Source organism: Pleurodeles waltl, chromosome 1_2 (assembly GCF_031143425.1).
Source record: "Pleurodeles waltl isolate 20211129_DDA chromosome 1_2, aPleWal1.hap1.20221129, whole genome shotgun sequence".
NCBI classification, from domain to species: Eukaryota; Metazoa; Chordata; class Amphibia; order Caudata; family Salamandridae; genus Pleurodeles; species Pleurodeles waltl.
Window position 1 is genome coordinate 713,177,817 of NC_090437.1, and position 26,471 is coordinate 713,204,287.

At 44.5% G+C, this 26,471-nt stretch overlaps 1 protein-coding gene across 1 annotated transcript in view; it reads right to left on the reverse strand.

Annotated features, from left to right (window-relative positions):
• The window catches only part of PLRG1 (pleiotropic regulator 1), a 168,341-nt gene that overhangs the window by 127,025 nt on the left and 14,845 nt on the right, over positions 1-26,471 (reverse strand). The window contains exons 2-4 of the mRNA XM_069242908.1: positions 21,789-21,895; positions 20,006-20,130; positions 9,335-9,388 (exon numbers count right to left, since the gene is read on the reverse strand). Of these exons, the coding sequence (XP_069099009.1) occupies positions 9,335-9,388; positions 20,006-20,130; positions 21,789-21,895 (286 nt within the window). The remainder of the gene's footprint in view (positions 1-9,334; positions 9,389-20,005; positions 20,131-21,788; positions 21,896-26,471) is intronic.

The following is a 26,471-nucleotide window of genomic DNA, read 5'->3' on the forward strand; positions in this document are numbered from 1 at the left end:
ATTGCAAGCCTGTGCTGCTAGGATCCTAGACGATGCAGGACATTGCATCTCAGCCTCACAGCACCTCAGAACTAACACATCCAAGTGGCTGCATGACACATCTTTGATAGAAATTCTCTCAATGCTCAGCAAACCAGGATTTAAGATACTTTGCTCACCAGGCCTAACTGGGTCCCTATAGCTGGCCTGCGCTCCATTGTCTTCGATCTGAACTTGTGACTTTGTCCCGGGCCAGCACAACCACCAGCCACACTTGGTGCTTTGTGGTGTTATTTTCACTGAAATCTTTAAATCTGCATGTCCCCAGTTCTGCTGACTAGATTCTTGTCGTTCAGGTCTTGTTTTTTTTTTTTAATACTGTACTTTTCTTAAATTGGTGTGGGATCCTTTTGTAGTGTGTTTTCACTGTGTCACTGCTAGAAGCGCAGCACAAATACTTTTACACATTGCCTCCAAGTTAAGCCTGACTGTTCCGTGCCAACCTACAAGATGACTAAGCACAGGTTGATTGAGGATTGACTTGTGGCTTCACTCTGGTAGTTGTGGTTGTTGTTTGAGAAGGGTTCCAACCCCCTCAACCGGTAACCCAGTGTTTTTTACAAGCAAGCAATCAGAGAAAGAAGCTGTCAAAAGACAAAACTGCCCAGGTTAATCAGGTGGCTTTAGGTCACAGATCACCTTCCCATCTCATAGACCTAACAGAGAGAAAGTGATGGGCTCTCTGTACTGGACCGTCGATGACCGTTTCCTCAAGACTTGGAAATGCTTGCCAGTAGGATCATCGCCTTCTGTGCCTTCCGGAATGCCCAGAGCTCTCAGATTGTTTTTGTGCATTCAGTTTTCTGGATGTTCCATTTTACAAGTAAAGCCTTTAGTCAATTTCTCATTTGCTTAGGTCTGTTGACCCATCGACTGTGCCCTGTCCTCCGAATTTGAGATGCATATTCCAGTTTGCTGTCTGAACATTTTACAGACTGCTATCGGAGTCTTAAGTTGGGATGTTTTCAGTGCACCGGTCTGTTTTTTAGATTCTGGTCTATGCAGGCCAAAAAGGTTACAAATTGATGAGAGGATAGGATGCTCCTGCTGCTTTCAAGTGTTTGTGTTGTGTTGTGCTGAGAATGCCTATGAGCCTGGAACCTGGTCTGCTCTTGTGTTCCAACACAGAGAACCTGGAGCCCTGATGTGATTGAGGTTCTGAAGTCTGAGAGTATGGGCATTCTACGGCGGTTGGTGGAGCTGTCAAGATGTGCTGCTTTGGGTTGGTAACCAAATACAGCCACTGTGTATAATTCACCAGTCTCCGCTTCTTAACACTGGCGACGAGGGCCTAACCAACCCAGAACCCACGAGTCCTTACCTGAAGATGTCCGGGGCATGTTGCGTGGCTTCTACTGTTGCTGTGGATTTCCAGAAGTGGATGCGGAACGAGTAATACGAAGAAGATTTGATCGTGGAAATTTACAGAAACATTCTTATTGGGGCAAGTGTTTTTGTCTTCTTATTTTGCCAGACTTTTATTTTTTTTCGACCACAGAAGAAGTTATCCTCGCGCTTCATGCCTGCGCGAGCTACGCTGCGTGTTCAGTCTTCAGCGTAGGCGTTACCAAGCAACAACATAACGCCATTGCTGCATGTTTTGTTTTCTGCAGTTACCTAGCAACGCCGCGTGCTCAGCTTTCTGCATAGGCATTACCAAGTTACAATTTAAAGCCATTGCTGCACGTTTTGTTTTTCTCAAAGGCCAGAGGATGCGTTTTCTAGCAATGTTATAACACGTGTCCCTGCCCGAGAATTGCAGTGTTTTGCATACATTCCCAGAGGTTTTGAGGACGCATTACTATGCAACAACGTAACGCACGTCCCCATATCTGATCACAGGCATAAGCCCGGACAGTTTTTTTTCCTGATTGCCGTGTGTTTTTCATTCAGGAACGTCTGCGTTACTAAGCGGCAACGTAACGCGCTTCCTTTCTACAGAATCTGCATTTTTTTTGGGATCACATTTGTTCTCGAGCGGACAACACTAACTGACAGACAATCTGACAGTTTCTTAGACGTTGTGCTCTTCCTTCCTTCTTCAATGGCAACGCCTACAATGTCACAACCGTCCCCCTTTTTGTCAGATAAAGGGGACCCCATTCTTCCTTGGAAACGCTGGAAAAATCTGTTTGACTCCTACCTGATAGCTATAGGAGGGGAAAAATTCTCTCCAGCAAGGAAACAAGCTGTTCTACTGCACAATCTAGGAATTGAAGGTAGAAACATTTATGATAGCCTTGAACCTCTAACCTTTGGGGGAACAGAGGGCGAACCCAGAAATATGTATGAAATGTCTGTAGCAATGTTAGCAGCACATTTTGAGTCGAAACTTAATGTCATTTTGGAAAGGCATACATTTTTTGCCAGATCCCAAGGTACTTCTGAAAGTGTTGGAAATTTTATCGCTTCCCTACGTACTTTAGCGCGCACTTATGATTTTGGTGATATTACGGACTCTCTTATTCGTGACCAGTTGGTACGTTGTACCAACAACAAGAAAGTCCAAGAAAAACTTTTGACAAAGAACCCTGATCTGAGGGAAGCCATTGCTATTGTTGAAGGTATGGAAAGCAAGGAGATGAATCACCCAGAAGGAGATAATTTGTGCACTGTACACCTACCACGAATTCAGGAAGAAGTATTAAAGATTGGCAACGACAGTAAAGCACAGACATCAACCCAGGAGAAGAGGAGGGACATTAAACTTCTTCGTTGTTATCGCTGTGGCCACTCTGGACATGCGGCAAACAGTCCAAACAGCTTTGCACGCAATTCTTTGTGTAGGAAGTGTGGGAGGAAGGGCCACTATGCCAGAGTCTGTAACAATGACAGAAACAATATAGATTTAGTCACTGAGAATGTGAATAATATGGTTCTCAATGTGGAGCAAGAGGTCAACCAGGTTGGAGGCAACTCTGGGAGGGTGGATGAAGGACCTGTAATTATGCCAGAATGCCCCATTAGTCTTGATGGCAAAACTGTTACTGTCTTAGCAGACTCCGGATCTCCCTACACCATGGTGGGTGAACAAAATTGGCAGACAATTTTTGGAGAGGATCTTGTTTCTTTGGTTAAACCTGATATTAACCCAGTCAGCTATGGGGGTGCTAAAATGGAGGTGATTGGATATAGAGTCATGAACATCCAATTTCAAGATAAGACCACTATGGGCAAAGTTTATGTAGCCAAACAGGGCAATAATCTTTTAGGTTGGCGCCACCAACGGGACATGGGTATCAAATTAGACCCTAGTTCGGAACAACAAGTTATGGTAGTACATAATAAGGAGGACCATATGGAGATTTGTAAAGAATTTCCAGGAGTGTTTAGTGGTAAATTGGGTTGTTTGACTGGCTTTGAACACAAAATTATACTGAAGAAAAATGTTGTTCCTGTGGTGCACAAGGTCAGAAGGGTAGCCAAATTGGTGTTAGAACCCCTACGGGTGGATTTAGATAAGTTAATGAAGGCTGGTGTAATTGAAGAGATTGGATCATCTGAATGGTTAGCCCCTGTTGTTCTAGCACCGAAGGATAATGGGAAGCAGATCCGCATGTGTGTAGATCTCAGGGACCTTAACAAGCATATATGGGTAGATCGCCAACCCTTACCTAATATCTCCGAAGAGTTGTCGTGTCTGGGTGGCTCGGAAGTGTTTAGTGTTATAGATTTATCCTCGGCTTATCATCAGATCGTTCTGCCCCCTGAGTCCAGACATTTCACCTCTTTTGTAACACCATTAGGGGCCTATCAGTTTTTGAGAATGCCTTTCGGGCTGGCCTCTGCGGCTGCCTGTTTTCAACGTATCATGAAGAAGGTTCTTGAGGGAATTTCTGGTACCTTGTGTTTCCAAGATGACATATTGATTCATGACAGAACTGTGTTTGAACATGACAAGATCCTTCGTGAAGTTTTAGGAAGGTTGGCCAAAGCTGGTCTTACTGTGAAGGAGGAAAAGTGTAAATTTAGAATTACTTCAGTGACTTATCTGGGCCATACCATTTCTAGTGATGGAATCAAACCCAAGTTGGAATTAGTGGACTCCATAGTCCGCGCGCCTGAACCTACGGATAGAGATGGGGTGAGGTCATTCTTAGGTTTGGCTGAGTATTACTCTAAATTTGTTGCAAATTTTTCAAGTGTGACCCAAACCCTTAGGGCTCTTTTGAAGAAGGGGTGTGAGTTTAATTGGACTAAGGAGTGTGTGGGTACTAAATATGTACCCCCCAGGGACTTGAGGGATAAGATCTTGAATCTTGCTCATGAGGGACACCTGGGTAGGAACCTGACTAAGTCCAGACTCAGGACAACTTATTGGTGGCCTGGTTTAGATCGTGATGTTGAGACAGTGGTCAAAGACTGTGTGAGCTGTGCATGTAGTGACAAGAACAAATTTGTAGCCAAAGCTCCACTTTCTCCACTAGTGATTCCTGATAAACCCTTGATGAAACTTGGGCTGGACTTCATGGGTCCCTTCCATCTTTTGCCAACGAATGAGCGTTATGTTATACTTATGGTGGATTATGCATCCAAATGGGTTGTGACCAAGTGTGTAAATTCAATTGATACCAGAACAGTCATTAAGTTTTTGGAAGAGGAATTCTCTCGGGAAGGGCTACCCAGTCAACTGGTCACTGACAATGGTGTACAGTTGACTTCACTAGACATGAAGACCTTTTTGGACTCTTTAGCTATTGAACATTTAAAGACAGCACTGTACCAACCTCAGGCCAATGGTCTTGCAGAGCGTATGAACAGAATGGTGAAGTCATATGTGCAGGAAGCTATTAGTACCAGGGTTTCCTTGTCTAGTCTCCTCAGGGATATGTGGTGGGCGTATCGCAATACTCCTAATAGCATCACCAACATTGCCCCTTTTGAGTATATGAGGGGGAGGTCGGCTTGTACCAAGCTGTTCCCGGCATGGTTCAAGAAAAAGGGGGTACAAGGTAATTTTGATTGGAGCAGATTTGACAAGGCACCTGAATTTAGGGAAAGGTATCAGAATAAATACAGGTTGCGTTATAATACCAAACATGGTGTTTCTAAGGTTGGGTGGAAGGTTGGTGACATGGTGTTGGTAAAGAATCCCGGCTTCTGTACTAAGGGTATGTCATCTTTCAAGGGGCCTTTCCACATCAGAGAGGAGAAGAAAAATGTTGTGGTCCTTGATAATGGGGATGTGTGGAGCATGTCCAGGATTGTCAAATGGAACAACTTGGTAGAGAATTCCCCTACCATGGGGAGCCAGGATGGAAGTCATTCTTCTTCCGGACTCAAAGATCTACCACGCATCAAAAGTCCTTCTAGGGTACGCTCTAAACCAGTGTGGTCGAAAGATTATGTAACATGATATCTTGTATTTAGTTTGAGGACAATATTTTCGGACACCTTGCAAATCGTTATTTTAATCCCTTATACTTTGTAAAGTTGTTGGATTAGGCACCTTAATTCCTTGTAGATTGTAAATGATGTTCCTTTAGTTAATTCCTTTATACTATTGTTGCAAATTCCCTATATATTGCTCGTTTATGTTCATTATTTATTTATTTATTTAACTCTTTATTTTATTATCTCCATGCTAGATGTTCTTAATGTTCTTTGAATATTTAATATTTAATGTAAGGAAAGGGGATGTGTTGTGTTGTGCTGAGAATGCCTATGAGCCTAGAACCTGGTCTGCTCTTGTGTTCCAACACAGAGAACCTGGAGCCCTGATGTGATTGAGGTTCTGAGGTCTGAGAGTATGGGCATTCTACGGCGGTTGGTGGAGCTGTCAAGATGTGCTGCTTTGGGTTGGTAACCAAATAAAGCCACTGTGTATAATCCACAGTCTCCGCTTCTTAACAGTTTGTATCATTACTCTCTGCAGAGTCAGGATGTCACAGTACATGCTGTAGGAAGTCATTGCCATCATGTTATTCACAGAGCGATTCCGTAGGTGATGCAGTCCTTGGTTTTCCTTCAGGCTGGAGCCCTGCTTTCCTCATTCTTTTATGCACTCTATCCCCTGCGCCACCCCACCCCGTATCAGAGTTTGTCATATTACCAGCATGAGAGTCCACATGGCAGTAATCAGAGAGGGGAAAAAGAAGTCTGAGGAGTGTCAGTGAGAGCTGCCGTCTCAACAGCAGTGTCTACAGCACTTATTTCGTAAGTTGCCCCATGTAGAAGACTATTAGCTGTGGCAAGCGCAATTACTTGGTTATAAAACGGAGGATTTCAGGAGCTTGCAAAGTCTACAGATTCACCAGTATAAATGGTGGTTGATGCAATATCTGGCTGATACAATTATAGTGGTGCTAGAGTTTGTAGACAGACACAGAATGGCCAAAACCTGTGCTCCTTACACCTTTCCGCGATCACTGCGCTGAGAGTTCTACAACTTGTTTTAGTGAGAACTGTTTTCGTGAAAGCTCGGTCAGGTAATGCCCAAATATTTGTGCATTATTTTCCTCATTATCAGTATCCTTACTAGGAAGGCTAATTGATAGTTCAGTGATATCGTCAATAGCATTATTTGGCACAGTATGGAGCCTCACTATTTATGTTTATTGCAGTCTATAAGGCACTGCTGTAGGAACGTTGATTGTCCGTACTGCCAGTCATAGTCTGTTGCCAGTATGCAGGAACCTCTTTCTAATGTACCTTGACTCACAAAAAGGATGGCTACCAAAAGTAGTGCCCGAGTCCAATAAGCACCCAGAGCTCTGTGTTCTCAGCAAACGGCGAATGGCATATTGCACATGGCAATATTGGCCTTCACCTCAGAAGTGGATTGGCCAAGGAATTCCAGAATATCTTTACAAACAGGGCTTGCAAGGGGGGGCCTCTTCCAAAAGTCCAGCTATAGCTCTTTCAGCCTACCCTAGGGATACCGGCTGCCACTGTGAGAGCGCAATGAGCCTTCCGGTGCAACGGAAGCCTGGATCGTGTACCAGAGAAGTGGGGACCACCAGAGAACTGGGTCAGTCTGTCTGAAGGAAGTTAGTATCTGAAGGAGGTTAGTAGTGTTTCCATAAACAAATACCACCAGCAGCGTCTTAGAAATATCCGATAAAAGCATGGAGGAGAGGGGTGGCCATAACGGACTACGTCCTAAGCGCCCTGCATGAACTTCTCTGCTGAGCTTCTCTCCCACTGTGACAACCATCACTCAGCCAGCCGCCAAGTTCCTAATAGGGGTTTCTAATGTTTTATACACTATGCACAGGGATACTGGAATTCTGCAACAGGAGAAGGCCACATTATGCAGCAGGATTGAGTAAATCATGCGGCAAGAAAACACAAATTATGAGGCATAATAATGTGGCACATTTTGCAATAATATTATTTCATTATTTCATCATTTTTAAACCTGCACTTCATTAGTACCACATTAACACCCAAATATAGCAATAAGCAACAGAAAGAGGACCAGCCCAGTTCTTCAAAGGGCCTTCCAGCACACAGCAACACATGTTGCTGCATTTTTATTAACTTTTGAACTTTCTGATCTAGAAACGTTTTTTTGTTAAAATCTGCAGATTATGGGGCAGATGATGGATTATGTGGCAAAGCTGTAATTCTGCAAAAATAGTTGCAGCTGCACAATCACAATTATAGTGGCCCTGCTTATGGAACACATCAACATAAACAGCATAAGGTGCTGCAAAATTACCGATAAAATACTTTTTTCACATTGTAGTACCGGACTACAACCAAATGATATCATGTTAAACAAGTTACACAATTCAAAGACATATGGATGTTTAAGAAGAATACATTTTTAATGGCTTCAACAAACTAACTGGGGAGGTGGGCAATCTTCCCTGATCAAAGAATTAGTGAATCTGTCATAAGAAACACTGTATACACCACCCTCCAAGAACTTTTAATCTGTGAGAAGAGTCTCTTTACATTGTTTAGTGGCCAGCTCTTTGGAATAATTTTGCTACCTACTGGACTTAGTCTGAGTCACGTCTTGCTTATGTCTGTATTACCAGGACAAATGTAGAGTGTACTCTGTGAGAACCATGAAACTGTTCATTGGATTGTGGAAAGTAGGGCCTAAGCAGCGGCAGATGTAAGTGGAATAGAGGTGAAATCTACTGGTACCCAAAAAAACAAAAGGAGTGGGTGATGGCAAAACAGCCTTTGCTTTACAAAGCAAAATGTTAGGAGGGGCGCTCTCTACCTCAGTTCCGGGGAAAAGATGGCATGTTGAAAAGCCCACTTGACCCTCATTATTAGTACAGGAAGTCATGGAGCATAAAAAACTGTTTTAAAAAAATAAGTTACGTTGGTGCAGAACATACTGGTGTCCATACCCATCCCATCAGTAGAAAGCCACAGAAAACAAAAGGAGGCCCCACGTTTTGAGCACACCATCAATACTGGCATGTTAGAGACAAAGAGATACATTCAGGGATGATTGGTGCTTGCCATCAGAAACAACTAGGGCATTCAATCAGTCAATGTGGGGGAGTTGCAGGCCTCTTTATGGAGTCAGACATTCTTTTTTTTTTACATGGGGGGGGGCATGGGTGGGGCATAGGGTGGAGGGGGCAAACTTGTGAAGGACCAGCCTAGTGATTATGAGTCTCAAGTAGAAGGAATTGTCTTCTGCTCAGAACTCTCTTGGATTTTACCAAGAAAGTGTAAAATGCAGCTCGTGTGGCACTTATGGAAATATGCTGTGCGGACAGATATACAAAGGGCCACAAGGAAGAAAAAAATATGCATGTTGCTAGATAGCCAGGACATAGGTGCAAATATGTTCAGAGTAGAAGCAACATCAGCACGGTCATAAAACTACTTGGTCACCACAAAATAAACAGCAAGGCGAATCAGGGGCATGACAGTGGAGGTCCAAAGACATAATGGACAGACCACCAAGCTGTACATCGACCGAGATGGGCACACCAGACACAGCCTCATCTCTACTTTAATTGTAAAACCAATTTCCATTGTTCTTGCAAAGGGATTACAATGTAGAAGGTCTGGATTGAAGAAGCGTTGAAAATAAGGCTACTGTGTGTTAGAGGTAATATTAACAGTTAAAAAGCATGGATTCCACTTAAATAAAAAGCAGCAGGTTTTCTTTCGGGTTGAAAATCAATCTTTATAAATGCAACTCTTACTTTAGCAAAAGAGGAAAGCTAAACTGTCCTTTCTGAAAAAGAGGAATGTGGCATTTCTCCACAAAGCTGAATTAGAAATAAAACAGTAGATGAACATCATCTGCCCTCTCTCTCCATCTTGAGCCACAAAATGAAATAGTATATAAAAAACAAATTCATGTCAGACTAACCAGGACCTGATGGATACGGCAGGGTTGCTGTCGCTGCATACTCCGATTCCTGACCTAAAAGGAAAAAATTAAAGTGTTTTTATCCTCAACTAGAACAGGCTTGTAACACAGTTGACAGCTTGTTGCCATTCATAACTTATGTCACACAATGTAAAGTGTTCTTCTAAACAGAAGTAAAAGCCCTCTCAGTTACCAACCACTCTGCATAGTAATGAAAACGTTTCAGACAAAGCCCTCAAAGCAAAATATGAATAAATATATATCTCGGTTTTTTTCTTGCCTCCTGTTTACACTTGCAGAACATAATTAAGATATTATGAGGTGACATAAAAAATAAAAAAAAGACTCCTTAAATTGCCTTTATCATGCACAATATTGAAATAAAACACTACCCTTGGCAAAACCAGTAAGTCTCCCCTTAGGGACCTATTGGCTTTCCAAATCGGTCTAGTCAAGTACAGCATATCCCCGATGCTGTGCAGACTGTTTTTTTTTAAAAGAGAGAAAAAAATATAATGACTTAACGGGCCTTGTAATTTTTTAGGTGAATGCACAAAGCATATACTTCCAAAATGCATATTTATATATATCTCACTGGTAGGGATACGCAATAATAAAGGCAGGGATGGGAGAAACTAACAGTGAGAGGAATGTGGGGAGAGCAAATGTATGAGAGCGCAACGTGGGGCTGGGGAGAGAAGCACACAGGCAAAAAGCAATGCAGGTGGTATAAACAAACAAAGGTTCCATGTAGGACAGGGATACTCAGTACGGCCCTGGGGGCAGCATGCGGGCCCCGTGAGCTTTGCATGTAGCCTCTTGGGGGACAGGAGCACTGTGAGGCTGTTTACACTAAAAATAAAAATATATGAAATATACAAGTACTTGTTCATTTCAAGGTTAGCTGGTCTTAAAAAAGGCAGTAACTAGGGAGTCCTGCGCTTTACTTTAGAAAAATATTTATTTTTCAAGACACCTTGCTGCCAAAGTGTAAAAATATTACAGTCGCTACAAAATTCAAAAAGTGTATTTCGTTAACGTGCATATCCTTTTCATCTAAGTATAATTGATTAAATCAGTGCATTGAGAATGTTTAACTTAAAAGTGATAGTTTTCTAATTTGAATTTAGCAATATTAACTCTTTCCCCACCCCTGACAACAACGTCAATAGTGAATTAAAGAGGCAAGTCAGTTGTTATGTGTACTTTTTGGGTGGCCTGGGTTCCTATTATACATGAACAAAATCATAGTTTATTAAATCAGACACAGGAGCAGGTTTTGCACACCCTGAAATCATGTATTTCGAGGCCCTCTTACATGTGGTAATGAAGTCAAGGGAGGGACAGTGAAAATAAACAATCGCCTAGGATCACACAATTTGGGAAAGTGGGGAAGCCAGGATTAATCCTAGGGTGTCTTGTTTCACATAGTTCAATCAGTCACCAGATATATATATCCTTTGCTTAGCTTACACCCACCTTACTGCCAATCCCCCCAACTCACTCATGCAAACGCCACCTCACTGGCATCAATGTCCCCTAGGGCACGTCACAGACCAAACTTTTTGGTCCCTGGGATAATGTTTGTGAGTTCCCCATTATGTAGGACAGGGGAGAAGCACAAATGCAGCAAAACAGCAACGTGAGCAAGCTTGGCAGAGGGGGATGAGTACACAAGGGGAACTGCTAGAAAACATGAGCAAGCAAATGGGAGTGACAATGAAGCTAACCAATGATTAAACATTGGGTGGGCTCCAAGTCTCTATAAGATAGCAATACTTCTTGCAAAAGACAGATCGTGCTACTAAGGGAGTTCTAAAAACAATGTATGCTAAAGAGACTGAAAAAATCAGCTGTGCATCTTCAGCATTACCTCCCGTCCCTCCCTTGCCTTCCTTTCCCCCAATGAGGCTCCCTGCCTCCCCCTAGACCCCACCCTTCCCCTTAAAAAAGACCCCGCCACCCCACCACCTCCTGTTCTTTTTGTCTAGACCCGCTAGACTTACCTTTTCCTTCTCCTCCACAGCAGGGCCTGGAGGAGGGGGGGGGGGGGGGGGGGGGGGGGCGTTGTCTTCACTCTCAACGAGCACGGAGCACCTTGCTGAGAGTTTCCCGGCGGTCGCTTCTTCTTGTGGCAGGCGGCGCTGCCTTGGAGACGCGTCCTTGGAGTCGGCTGACGGAGTCAGTCGGCTCTATGGTGGCTGGGACTGTGCTTCCGGATCTTCGGCTCGCGTTTGCTGTGCTGATGTGCCGGTTGGGAATATTTGTATTTTGGTGGTGGGATGGGCGCTTCTGCCTGTGTTTTTTATGGTTTTGGGTTAATTGATGCACTTTTTTCATTTGCTGATGTTGATTTGGGGGGTGGGGGGGATGACTTTCTCCAGTATTTTACTGAATGCTGTTGGCCTCTTGGGTAAATTTCTTGTTGGGATAATGTCGAGGCAGCTTCCTTCCAAGCGGCGCAGGATTGTCTTTTTTTCGGGGGAGGACGTTGCGGTTCCCCTTCCCACTCCTGGTGGACACCAGGTTGCGCTAGAGGTTCCTGCGCCTCTCATGTCCAGAGAAGAGGTTCAGGACATGATTGAGGTGGTTGGGTCTCGTGCTCTTCAAGCTGGAGCACCTAGACCTGGGCATTCTACGGCATCCCGTCCTTCGGTGGCTGCGGAGGGGTCCTCTTCATCGGATGATGACACTCCTTGTAAGGAAATGCCTCCTTGGCATGGTTACCCCCTGACTTTTTGCCTTTGCTGATGCTATGTTTTGATTTGAAAGTGTGCTGAGGCCTGCTAACCAGGCCCCAGCACCAGTGTTCTTTCCCTAACCTGTACTTTTGTTTTACACAATTAGCACACCCTGGCATCCAGGTAAGTCCCTTGTAACTGGTACCCCTGGTACCAAGGGCCCTGATGCCAGGGAAGGTCTCTAAGGGCTGCAGGATAGTTTATGCCACCCTGGGGACCCCTCACTCAGCACAGACACACTGCTTGCCAGCTTGTGTGTGCTGGTGAGGACAAAACGAGTAAGTCGACATGGCACTCCCCTCAGGGTGCCATGCCAACCTCACACTGCCTATGCAGTATAGATAAGTCACCCCTCTAGCAGGCCTTACAGCCCTAAGGCAGGGTGCACTATACCATAGGTGAGGGCACCAGTGCATGAGCACTGTGCCCCTACAGTGTCTAAGCCAAACCTTAGACATTGTAAGTGCAGGGTAGCCATAAGAGTATATGGTTTGGGAGTCTGTCAAACACGAACTCCACAGCACCATAATGGCTACACTGAAAACTGGGAAGTTTGGTATCAAACTTCTCAGCACAATAAATGCACACTGATGCCAGTGTACATTTTATTGTGAAATACACCCCAGAGGGCACCTTAGAGGTGCCCCCTGAAACCTTAACCAACTACCCGTGTAGGCTGACTGGTTTTAGCAGCCTGCCACACTCGAGACATGTTGCTGGCCCCATGGGGAGAGTACCTTTGTCACTCTGAGGCCAGTAACAAAGCCTGCACTGGGTGGAGATGCTATCACCTCCCCCAGGCAGGAGCTGTAACACCTGGCTCACCCCCTTTGTTCCAGCACCGCAGGGCACTCCAGCTAGTGGAGTTGCCCGCCCCCTCCGGCCACGGCCCCACTTTTGGTGGCAAGGCCGGAGGAAATAATGAGAATAACAAGGAGGAGTCACTGGCCAGTCAGGACAGCCCCTAAGGTGTCCTGAGCGGAGGTGACTCTAACTTTTAGAAATCCTCCATCTTGCAGATGGAGGATTCCCCCAATAGGGATAGGAATGTGACCCCCTCCCCTTGGGAGGAGGCACAAAGAGGGTGTCCATTGGCTACTAACCCCCCCAGACCTAAACACGCCCTTAAATTTAGTATTTAAGGGCTTCCCTGAACCTAAGAATTTAGATTCCTGCAACTTACCGAAGAAGAGGACTGCTGAGCTGAAAACCCCTGCAGAAGAAGAAAGAAGACACCAACTGCTTTGGCCCCAGTCCTACCGGCCTGTCTCCTGCCTTCAAAAGAAAACTGCTCCAGCGACGCTTTCCCTGGGACCAGCGACCTCTGAATCCTCAGAGGACTGCCCTGCTTCCAAGAGACCAAGAAACTCCTGAGAACAGTGGCTCTGTTCAACAAAGACTGCAACTTTGTATCCAGAGGAGCAGATTTAAAGACCCCTGCAATCCCCGCAAGAAGCGTAAGACTTGCAACACTGCACCCAGCGACCCCGACTCGACTGGTGAAGAAACAACACCTCAGGGAGGACCCTCCGGTGACTCAGAGACTGTGAGTAACCAAAGTTGTACCCCCTGAGCCCCCACAGCGACACCTGCAGAGGGAATCCCGAGGCTCCACCTGACCGCGACTGCCTGACTCTAAAATCCCGACGGCTGGAAAAGACCCTGCACCCACAGCCCCCAGCACCTGAAGGATCGGAACTCCAGTGCAGGAGTGACCCCCAGGAGGCCCTCTCCCTTGCCCAGGTGGTGGCTACCCCGAGGAGCCCCCCCCTTGCCTGCCTGCACCGCTGAAGAGACCCCTTGGTCTCCCATTGACTCCCATTGGAAACCCGACGCTTGTTTGCACACTGCACCCGGCCGCCCCTGCGCTGCTGAGGGTGTACTTTTTGTGTGGACTTGTGTCCCCCCCGGTGCCCTACAAAACCCCCCTGGTCTGCCCTCCGAAGACACGGGTACTTACCTGCTGGCAGACCGGAACCGGGGCACCCCCTTCTCTCCATTGAAGCCTATGCGTTTTGGGCACCACTTTGAACTCTGCACCTGACCGGCCCTGAGCTGCTGGTGTGGTGACTTTGGGGTTGCTCTGAACCCCCAACGGTGGGCTACCTTGGACCCCAATCTTAACCCCGTAGGTGGTTTACTTAACTGCAAAAACTAACATTACTTTACCTCCCCCAGGAACTGTGAAAACTGCACTGTGTCCACTTTTAAAACAGCTAAATGTGTTTTATGGAAAAAGTATATGCTCTATTGTAATTATTCAAAGTTCCTAAAGTACTTACCTGCAACACCTTTCAAATGAGATATTATATGGAGAATTTGAACCTGTGGTTCTTAAAATAAACTAAGAAAACATATTTTTCTATAACAAAAACCTATTGGCCTGGAATTGTCTCGGAGTGTGTGTTCCTCATTTATTGCCTGTGTGTATGTACAACAAATGCTTAACACTACTCCTTTGATAAGCCTACTGCTCGACCACACTACCACAAAATAGAGCATTAGTATTATCTCTTTTTGCCACTATCTTACCTCTAAGGGGAACCCTTGGACTCTGTGCATACTATTCCTTACTTTGAAATAGTGCATACAGAGCCAACTTCCTACACTCCTTCTACTTCTTCTGCTGGGAAGTATGTCTCCAGGGAGGAGATGTGGGAGGTTCTGACGCATGTTCGGGACAATTTAGGGTTTCCTGTTTTTCAAACTTCAGGGACTGATTCAGGCTTGTTCCCTCAATATCAAACACCTTCAAGGTTTACCATGCCTTTTCAGGGCCCTGTTAAGGATATGGTGTTCCGGGAGTGGAAAGATGTGGACAAGACTCAGGTTCCGTGCTTCCTTCAGAAACTGTACTTACTGGAAGGGGAGGATGTGTTGCCACCTTCAGTTAAGCTTGATTCCATTTTGGCAACTTTAATTGGCAAAACGGCGGTCAATCCGGAAGACTGTGTTCCTGCTGATGCCACTGACAGAAAGGTGGATTCGGGTCTGAAGAGGGTGTTTGCGGCGGAGAATTTGGCCCTTAGAGTTGGTATTTTTTCTGCTTATTCTGCCCAATCCTTGGTGCAGGATTTTGACAAACTTGCGGTAGCTGTTCAGGAGGGTTCTGAGTGTTCGGAACTGCTGGCAGTTATGGAACAACAGGCCAGGTTGCTGGCGGACATGTCATCTGATGTTGTCCGCACTTCGGCTCTGGCTTCGGGTGCTTTGATTGGGGCTCGTAGGTCCCTCTGGTTAAGGATGTGGAAGGCGGATCCTGGGGAGAAGTCTGCTCTCTTGAGGCTGCCTTTGGAGGGGCACAATTTATTTGGGGATCAGTTGCCTTCCATGCTTTCGGAAGCTTTTAAGGAGAGGAAGCACGCCTTGCCTTACAGAGGTGGTTCTTCTTCTGGCAAGGGTTGGCAGAAGCATTCTCGTCTTCTCCCAAATTTGATTCCAAGTCTTTTTCTTTCACGAAGCGTCGTTTTCAGCCCTGTTTTTCTCCTAAAAAGTCTGCTCCTTCAGGGCGGGGAGGCCTCAAGAAGGAATCCTGATAATCACTGTGGGCCTGGCAGCGGGCCAGTTGGGGGTTGGCTGAGGCACTTTCTTCAAGTTTGGCAGGAGGATGTCAACGATCGCTGGGTGCTGGACATTGTGAACAATGGCTACGCCATAGACTTCAACGTGGTGCCTCCAGATAACGGGGTTCGTCCTACTCCACTGCCTGCGAACAGTGCCCAGAGGAGGGCATTGTTGGAGGGGGTCCGGGACTTGCTCATCAAGAGGGCCATATCCCATGTTCTTGTGGGGGAGAGAGGTCTGGGCGCTTATTCCATCTTGTTCCTGGTTCCAAAGGTGTCAGGGGGCTTTCGTCCTGTCCTCAATCCCCAAGGGTGTGAACTCCTGGATCAAGACTGTGCATTTCCGTATGCTTTCCCTTCAGTCAATTGTTCCTCTGGTCGGTCCAGGGGATTTCCTGGGGTCTCTGGATCTGCAGGATGCTTACCTTCATGTTGCAGTGGCTCTGTCTTCTCAGAGGTTCCTACGCTTTGCGGTGGGCCAGGACCATTTTCAGTTTTGTGTTCTGCCATTTGGCCTCAAGTCCTTGCCACAGATTTTCACCAAAGTGCTGGCCCCTCTGGTAGCTCTTCTACATTCTGAGGGGCAGTTTGTCCATCCTTATTTGGACGATATTCTGATTCAAGCTCCTACTCAGGTTCTCTTAAGGAGTCATGTGGCCCGGGTTCTGTTGGTCCTGCAAAATCACGTTTTTTTGGTCAACTGGGGGGTGGGGGGGGAGGCAGATTTGGTCCCTTCCCAGGATCTGTTTTTGCCTCTGGCCCGGTTTCAGACTCTTCAAGGCTTGGTGACTGTGTCGGAGAAGCGGTTGTTGTGTCTCCAGTCACAGGTGTTGTCGATCTTGTCGCAGCCTGCTCCCAGGGCCCTTCAGTGGTTGCGTCTGCGGGGTCATTTGATGTCAGTGATTTTTCTGGTGCCGTGGGCACGGTTTCATCTTCTTTGCCTGATGAATTGGTTTCTCGTTCGTTGGTCTCCGGGGTCGAGTTCTCTTCGAACAAGGATTCCTGTGTCAGGGTTTGTTCGCAGGGAGTTGGGTTGGTGGCTGGTTCATCTTCATTTGGGGGTGTCTTTATCTCCTCCTCGCCCGGTGGTAGTGACGACTGATGCCAGCCTCTCAGGTTGGGGCTTGGCTGGGGTCGGCTCAGATCCAGGGGTTTTGGTCGCCTCTGGAGGCCAGACACTCCTCGAATTGGCGGGAGTTGAAGGCGGTGCTTCTTGCTCTGGTTCATTTTCAGGAATCCCTGAACGGATTGGATGTTCTTATCTGGACAGACAACTTGGTGACCAAGGCTTACGTGAACAGGCAGGGAGGGACCAGGCGCGGTCGCTGTTCCGCATTGCAAGGGACATTTTTGTTTGGGCGCAGGGGTGGGTTGTATCTCTGCGAGCCACCTACATTCAGGGGGTGGTCAATGTTCGGGCAGATCTTCTGAGCCGGGTCATTCCTTTGTCTCAGCTTTTCTCCCTCCGGTTGTCTCTGTGCCATTGCCTGGTTCGCCTGTGGGGTCTTCCGGTGTTGGATGTGTTTGCATCCCCAGGGAATGCGAAAGTGAGGCGCTTTTGCTCCCGGTTCCAGGCGTGGGCGGTGGACGGGAGGTCGGTTCCTTGGCCTCAGGATCTTTTGTACGCCTTTCCGCCCTTCCAGTTGCTCCGTGTGTTTCTGGTGAGGGTACGTCTTCTAAAGGCCAGGGTTCTCTTGATCGCGCCCCATTGGCCACGGGCGAATTGGATTCCGCTGCTTTGGTTGATGGCCTCCGGTCACATGTGGACTCTTCCTCTCTGTCCCTCGCCTCTGGAGTTTCCTTGCCTCCTGACGGTCGCTGCAGCGGTTGCACTTGACGGCTTGGAAGTTGAACGGAGGGGATTGACGAGCTTTGGGGTGCCGGTCGCTTTGAGTTCTACTTTGCTGGCTTTGCGGCGTCGTTCCACGTTGCTCTCTTATGATCGGCAGTGGAAGGTTTTTTCTTCCTGGTGTTTGCAGCATAGGTTGGATCCTACAGCAGCTTGTCTGTTTGAGGTGATGCAGTTTCTGCAGGATGGGGCCCAGTTGGGTTTGTCTGTGGCTTCACGGAGTGTGCAGTGGGCTGCGATTCAGGCTTTTAGGGGTCCGTGGCGTAATCTGTCTGATGAGTCACTTGATATCTCAGTTTTTCCAGGGTCTTCTTAACTTGTTTCCTCGTTCAGTGCAGTCTTTTCCTTCCTGGGATCTTTCTTTGGTGTTGGATGCTTTGACTGTTCCTCCCTTTGAACCTCTGGATTCCTGTGACTTACTTCATCTATCTTTGAAGACTTTTTTTCTAGTGGCCGTTACTTCAGCCCGTCGTTTGGGGCAGTTGGGGGCGTTGGCCTGCTCTTTTCCTTTTTGTAAGGTTTTTCCTGATTGGGTTGTGCTCGTTCTGGTTCCTTCATTTGTTCCCAAAGTGAATTCGGCTTTCCATGCTCGACAGGAGGTTATCCTTCCTGCTTTTTGTCCCGATCCTTCCTCGGATGAGGAGGTTCGTTGCATTCTTTGGATGTTCGTCAATCTTTGTTGGAATATCTACGGGTGGTTGCTCCTTTCCGGAAGGGTGATTCCCGGTTTGTTAATTTCGGTCCAGCTTGGAAGGGGGGAGAAGCCGTCCACTACTTCCTTGAGTCGTTGGGTTCGCTCTCCGATTTTGATGGCTTATTCTTTGCAAGGGGTTGTTCCACCCCAGGGGATACAGGGCCGTTCTACCAGGGGTATGGCTGCTACGGTGGTGGAGCTGCAGGGTGCTTGTGTGGTGGAAATTTGCAGGGCCGCTACTTGGGCCTCGCCTTCTACCTTTGTTCGTCATTACAGACTGGCGGACTTGGGCGGTTTGGAGTCGGTATTGGGTCACCGTGTCTTATCCTCTATGATGTAATAGGGGGGTGGGTGTTCGGTGTCCTTTTTTGGTTGTGATTAAACTTGTTGCAACTCAGTATCCATCTCCTGTTTTTCTCTTGCTATGTCTCATTGGTGGAAAGGAAGGCGAGGGAGGGACAGGAGGTAACTTTGTTCTGTCTATCTAGATGTATAATTATGCGTCCATTACTTACGTTAATGGCATTACTCCTAGTCCTACTACCTCGCCTTCCGGTACGGACTGCCTGAGTTGCTGTTTGGGCTTGTTTCTGTACAGGAGGTGGTGGGGGACCTTTTTTAAGGGGAAGGGAGGGGTCTAGGGGGAGGCAGGGAGCCTCATTGGTGGAAAGGAAGGCGAGGGAGTAGGACTAGGAGTAATGCCATTAACATAAGTAATGGACGCGTAATTATACATCTAGATAGACTGAACAAAGTTGGGATACACAAATGACTTTAAAATCACACATAGATGTGATCCAAATTCTTCACAGTTTTGTCTATAAACAATTATCTAAACCAGTCTCCACTGACCCCTTAACCACAATAAACTTCACTAGTCTAAACTGGTGAATGCCATAAGAAATAGAGGCTGGCGTGGCGTGAATGGATGATTAATGATGCCAATAATATGTGGAGCTACATCTTATACACATTGCTTTATTATAGCAGATTGCCAGGGGCCACACCTGTAGCAACAATTAAAAACATGTCAATACATTCTCCTGAAAATACCTTATCAGTGCTTTCTTTTGCACTCATTGCAGCACTGACAGGAACCAATCACAAAGCAGACACTACAAAAGACAGCATATTCTGTTTTTCTTTTAGGGGGGGGGGGGCGACTCAGGTAGGAAAGAGAGAGGGAGAGAGACAGAGAGAGAAAGAGAGAGAGACACAGAGAAAGAGATAGAGAGACAGAAAGAGAGAAAGGAAGAAAGGAAGAAGGTTCACAGCATACATTTTGCATAGTAAACCCCTAATTGGACCCCACCTATGTGTAAGTAAAACTGTTACAAGTACTGCAAATTAAACTCCATAAAGTTTAGTTTGCTATTTAGGGAAAGTTTATCAGAGACCCATTGATGAAGCAGAGTCCTGGAACACAATGTGGTATGCTGTGAGATAGCAGCAGTCCACCTCTAAATGAATTTACAACACCACAGGAAGGTGGCAGCAAAAGATAAAGCTGGAATGTTCCTTGTGTTGACTTCAAATGGAACCTACTATCACACCAGGCAACACTGGCACTAAAGGGAATGTGTGGGAGGTGCACCTTGCGAAAGAGCAAAATGCTGTCATTCAATGACCTTAACCAGAGGCTTAAATAGGTGGACCCACTTCCCAATGCTGTGGAGGGCAGAAGCAAAAAGGGAGTTAAACAACAAAAGACCAATGGTTGGAGAGAGGTGGCGGAGAACTTGTTTACCTAATTATATTATTAGTATTAAAATCAATAGGTCTTGGCCTAAAAAGTAACATGAAAAATACACCAAAGAAACATACCCTGATTATTTGGGTACTGTGGATAAGGGTCCCCAGCAGTCTTCTCTCTGGTTTCTTTAACCGCTGGCATGTGCAGCACAGGTCCATACTCTGTGCGCATCTTAATGGACATCTTTAGCTTATGACTGCAGAGAATAAAAAGAGACAATCTCTCCTGTCAGTGCACGGTCATGTTAAGTGAAATACTTCCTAATACAGCATCAGGTTTTTATTAGAGCAGTTATAACTAGCAGCCAGTTCTTGGTTTCTTTTAGATTATACAGAAGAGGTTTATTTATATAAACATGGGCTCCATTTCAAGACTGGTGGCAAGAGAATTCAGCTTTTTCACACCAACTTCCACTGGGGGCAGAGATATTTCCACCTCCCATGATAGTAAAGATATCCCTCCCTCCCACTTTGGGCTTCTTCAGAACCGGTCAGGGAAAGCTGGCAAAGCAGAAAGAGGAGGTACTCTTCACATCATATAGCAACAGCAGTCCACTTGCCCTCGTTACAGAGAAAACATGTCCCAATAACACACGACCACTGCAGTAAGAAAACCAGACTTGCCCTCAAGGTCTTAACATGCAACTCAAGTGTTCTTTTAGCCAATTGTCATTTTTCTACTGTGTTATACAAGGCTGAAAGCTATTCTGAGGCTTGCAAGGTGACATTGTACATATAAGGGCGCATTTACAACATTATCTATCAGGTACAATGTAGGGACTTGAGCTGCCATGGGAATATTTTTGTTAAGGAGCTGATGTATGGTTTGCTTCTTGACAGCTTCACTATATTCTTGGTAAAGAGATTCACATGTAGTAGTGGAAGACATTTGACGTGCTTGGAATTAGTTTGTTTATGGCAAACAGTACTTGTGTTAGTTTTGTTGCTAATGTTATATACGGCAGCATAAGCTGTAATGTGATGTCAGTTGTGAAAGACATTTTATTTTGCACTTAATTGTTTGCTGTTGTGTTTAACTGCAAATGTCCAAGCAGAAAATAGGAAGATAAGAATTCAAATGTGATCTGCCCAAATGTGCAATGTGTTCTGTGTGGGAAGATGGGTTAATTTGCTGACCACAGTTTCACCACCAAAGAAGAACAGTGCTCATTTTGTTTGTGAATGAAAAATACTCCAAAGCCACCATCAGCCTCTAGAGGCTTGAAAGTGCAGCAGGCCAGCAAACAGTGATAGAACACAGATAATGTCGGACCAAGACGTCTCCTGAAAGACTCCCCACAGGATCACATTAAAGGAAAATCACAGGCTGACACTTGCACGTAATGGGCAACATTAACAGCCAAATGCTTATCTAACAGAAGTCAAAAGGACATATGGTAAACCGTTTTCAATTACACTGTGAAACCCAACAAGAGGTAAAGAGTCCAAATCTGCACAGTCCTGCAGTTTCAACTGAACCCCACTCTATCTTCAGTAAGCAGCTAGACATTACAATATAGTCATTCAGCAATAGAAGAAACGTAGTTTTCAAATCTTAAGAAGTCAACTGCAGGAAGAGAGATGTTGTTATTTCTACAGCCTTTTGCAGTTTCCTGAGGGAATTTGGAAACTAGGGTACAACCTTCATTCGGAATTTCTAAAAATAAATTTAAAGTAGAATACCATTGCTAGGAAAGATACTTTATCAACATACTGCACATAAGGGAAATGCCCTATAAAAACAAAAGGAAATGGAAAACCCTAATCTGCCATCTAACCCATACAACAACAAACTCGAAATTCTCAAATTATCTGTAAACGCATTGAAACAATAAAAAGGCTGCTATGCCCTTACCTCTCTTCATCTATTGCAACTCCCTTTGCATTGTCAGCCACAAACATATCGTGGGTCCTTTTCAAAGACCTGAATACAAGGGTATGTACAGAGTGCTTCTGTACATCCTGCAGGGAAAAAACACATATTACACATTACGAATTGTGTCACATTTACAAAAAAAAAACATGTTTTTTTTGTGTTTGTTTTTTAATAAGAGTGGGGTAAAAGAGTGTAAATTAAATTGCAAAGTGAACTATTTTTTATGGAATGGTAGGGCCCATACCAATGATTCTTCAATATTGATTTGTCCCATAATGTCAGTTCCATTTAGAAACAACCCAAAGACCCTCCTCCACTTTCACACCTGGGATATACCTTAGCACGTTTTAAATAACATGGACTTAGTAGCCTTTGTAAATCATTAGAACTGGTTTCAATTGGCTGTGAGAGGCCCAACAACACCCAGAAAAATAATAATCACCCAACAACAAAGAAGGTGATTTTTGGAACAGCATTAAAAGAGATGGATACTAAACAATGACAAAGAGATGGAGGCTGTGACAGTGGGAAGGCAAATGTTTGGAAAATACCAACACCTAAGAACCATTGTTGCTGGTCAGTACTTATTTGGAATGTGCAAAGTAAAGTTTCATTGACTTTGAAAACAGACAGTTTGTTCTCTCAACAGAAGAAGAATAAAGAAAAACAAACCCAGAGATCTTGACTGACCATCTATTTATTGCAGGCATAGTTTGCATAAAGAAAGATATGCAAGTGGTAATCATATCGCAACTCCTGGAGCATCTAGAGGGCAACGGGCTGCTCAATGGTAAGAAGAGAAAAGAAACCAATCTTCTACAGCAGAAAATGCCAGTTATGTGAGCCATACATATACTATAATTTTACTGGATTGCTCAGCAGCCATGGATACCTCTGATCATCCACAGCAACTGGACAACAACCTAAATTAGCAGTAACTGAAGTAGAGCTCGTAAACTGTCCACCTCTCTTATACAAAACCATAATTACCAAGCCAAATTACGTATCCATCTATACAAACCCCGCAGTATAAACGTTGGAGTTCCTCAGAAGACATCCCGGTCTCCGCCCATCTTTAACAGTTTAATTGCCCCACCATTAAGTATAACTGTGATGTATAATAGCAGGTTTTACATGTAGGCAGACAATGCACAACTCCATCTAAACCACTGCGGAGACAGGCCACACGAGGCAGCTTACACACACATATTTAGAATTGAAGGTTTAAGTACTATCTCTGCCTCAGTATAAAAAGTGCTGCTAATGGGCCTAATGAAAGATAAAACACAGCGATTCAACTGTGAAACACACTGAGTCTTCTTTCAACACTCAACAAAAGGGAACAAAACAGAGTTTTTTTTTTCACAAATTTTTTTTCATTATGTCTCAAATAAATCAAGTAACCAAAAATGCCTTTGATTATCATTGTCAGTTATGACAAGTTCTTCTATCCTTACAAACAGCTCATGCTTTCCCAGAAAAGCATTCTCCACACTCCAGAAAGCCCAAAGCCTGTGGATTAACTACTCAGGCTTCACTGCTTTAAACATTACGTCAATAAGACACTTAATGGCTCCCGATTAAATACAAGTTGTAATTCAAGACCTTGTACATGGGCTAGAAGTCCTTGTCTGGCCAGTAGCCAGTACTTGAGATACATAGCCAGGCAATTTACAAGACTGCCTGCAGCCTATGACATATCTCTCTCAAATGTCTCTTTATCTGCCCAACCAGATAAGGATTCTAATGAACGTCACACATGGTAAACGCAGCCCTCTGGATCATTCCAACATCGACCCTAACACTCAAGGAAGCTTTACTGTACTCTCCAAAAAGTATCCAATTCATTTCAATATTTTTTAATCTGTAAAACAATCCATACATGAAAATACAGCACATCAAACCATTGGTTCATAATTCAAGAGTTTAAGTATGTGAGATGTTTCCTTCATGATTCACTTGTAGAACAAAAAACACCCCTACAAGACAAACACCCGATTTGTCTATGTTACAAAGGCATAAAAGATCAATCTTTGATCATTAAAATTCCTATTTACAAAGACAGGGCAATTAAGTCTGTCGTAACACCACTGACCCATGTATTGGAAAGCAATTATATGGTGTACAATATTTAACTGGAAATGTGTCAGAATATACTGATGTTGTATATTCAATACTAAAGAGAGATACTTTTGAATTCTACCACCTTGGTGGTGAGAAATACAGTTTTTTTTAACTGTTGTTTGTGTCTCTTTGTCAGCTCTCTGCTTATTCATAAAGTTACTGAGCAAGCATTTCAATTCATTTTCAAATAATAAGCTATGGACTAAGATTTGTTGAAGACAACTAAATAATTAAAAATGCAATGCCTGTTTCTAGTTTGTGCAAACCAAGTAATATTGAGTGAGTGATCAAAGCTGAGTCAGTCCTTGATACTGGCCTTAGTAAAGGAAGTTTCATCTTTGGTCCAGACTAAGTGCCATAGTAGTATAAGCACTATTTTCAGAGAGTCCTCAAATTAAGGTAAACATACGCAGACATCCACTGCGGGACTGCAAGGATTCTTCTAAAAAAATGATTCTCCTGCTTTTGTAGGGTAGCAGTATCAGACAATCCTCAAATACTAGCCCCATACATGGCAGCAGACAATTATTTGCTTTTGAAGATGACACACATTACCTTAACAGGCTTGTTAAGTAATTTTACTGCAAATCTCAGCTCATCTCCTAAGATGTTCCCAGCTGTCACGTGAACCAGACTGCAGGCCAAAATAAGAAAAAGCTGAGATGCTTTTAATTTGAATTCCACTAATATTATGTGTCCACGTTTTATGGGGTTCCTTGACCACAAATCATTGTAAATGATTTATTTCAATTAACCCTGAAGTCTCCGGTTTTCATAAATGTGGTGAGGCAGTTGGTAAGTCGTTGAAATCCATCTGGCATCCTGGCCATTAAAACAGCATTTTCTGTGTAAAGTCAAACTGGAGCGGGCTGGGTACCAGCTCTGTGCAAATCTGCGCATCATGTCTTAAGTTCTTTACCAACACCACTAATACATAAAATAAAGGAAATGGGGGCAAGAACACATCCTTGTCTTACCTCTCTCTTCACATTAAAATGGGAAGCACATTTTCCATTTGGTCTTAATTGGAACCCGTGAGGTTGCTGTCTCATACAACTGGCCCTGGAATGTTCCAATTTCCTCTGGTGCCCCAAGGGATTTAATAGCTTAGCATAATTTACAATGCTAATCAGCAAACTCAAGTTGAGACACTGCCTCACTGTACCTACACCATGCCTGAAGCTGTACCGAGTCTATGAAAGAATCACATTTTCTTCTGCCCACACTTAAAACTTCTCCAATGAGATTATGCCCACCAGCTTCACTGACAAATCTGGGTTGACAGTATTTGGGCTCAGTCCTACTGCTCTTTTTATCAAATATAAAAAAAAAAAGAACAAAAATTCCCAACGATGACGGTTTCCCCTCACAGTAGATTAAAATTATTGGTTCCATCTACAATGAGCATAATCATCAGAACTGGAGCCTAAGTTTAATGATATTCTTAAATACATCCATTGCTATCTGTATTTAACCACCGGCTCCATCTTCACCACTGACTCCATTTTGTGCTTAGCTGAACTGCAAACATTGTTACATTAGTGGTGCAGGTATTTGTCTTTGCACAGATTGTTAACATGTTTTTCGCTTCTTCTCGACCAGAATGGGCGCATAACATAGGGGAGTAGGAATGATAAGATGTACCAGGCTGAGAATGCTTATGGTAAAGCACGGAACAGCTCGGACTTGGAAAAACACAGTGAGATTTGGTCAGTCTCTAGCGTGTTCTTTTCCACACTGACCTAGTATAGCCAGTATTTGAACAACAACTTACACTATGGGAGGGGAGGTTTCTTGAATTCTCCTCTCCAGTTTGTTTAAAGTATATAAGCGGAGGAAGGTTGACAACCGAAGAGAAGGAGCTCATCTGAGAAGGGATGCCTTTCTCAGAAACGAATCCCATTCCAGGCACTCTCTCTTTTCGGTTGTCAGGGTTGCACAACCTGAAGTTGGGCAGACAAAGGGATAATGTTGGTGTCAAGCCCTATGGTGATGCATTTTTAATTCTTATTTTTAGCTTTGCGTTGTGCATGCATGAATACGTAGTCTATATACATATATAATATCCATTGTTGAAATATTGCATTTTCTTTATCATCAATCGACTGCTGTGATTATTTTTCAAATTGCATGCGTGTTGCTGCAACTGAAATAAAAGCTCAAATTATTCTTTCCGTGTATGAAACTTGAGAAGTGTTTTAATAAATTCACTACTCAGACTGACTGCTGCATTCTTTGGATTCCCTTCACTTTGTTTTCCTCTCAGTGTGAAGTACAGCAGAACACACCGTTCGGCCCCAGAGCCTTCCACTTGCTAGATTAATGAAGAACAGAGATAATATCTTTCATGCCAAATTGTACAAAATTAGAATTAACTAGTAGTTGTTTCTTTTCAGCAAATTCAATGGCAATACCTGCCTCTGCAGATTAAATATTCAACTAAAATGATCAATCCTGTCTTGTGGCAGCACCAGAGAAGTCAGTTAAAGAGAGTGTTTTCCATAAAAGCATTCTAGTTTTCCAGGACAAGATGTTATC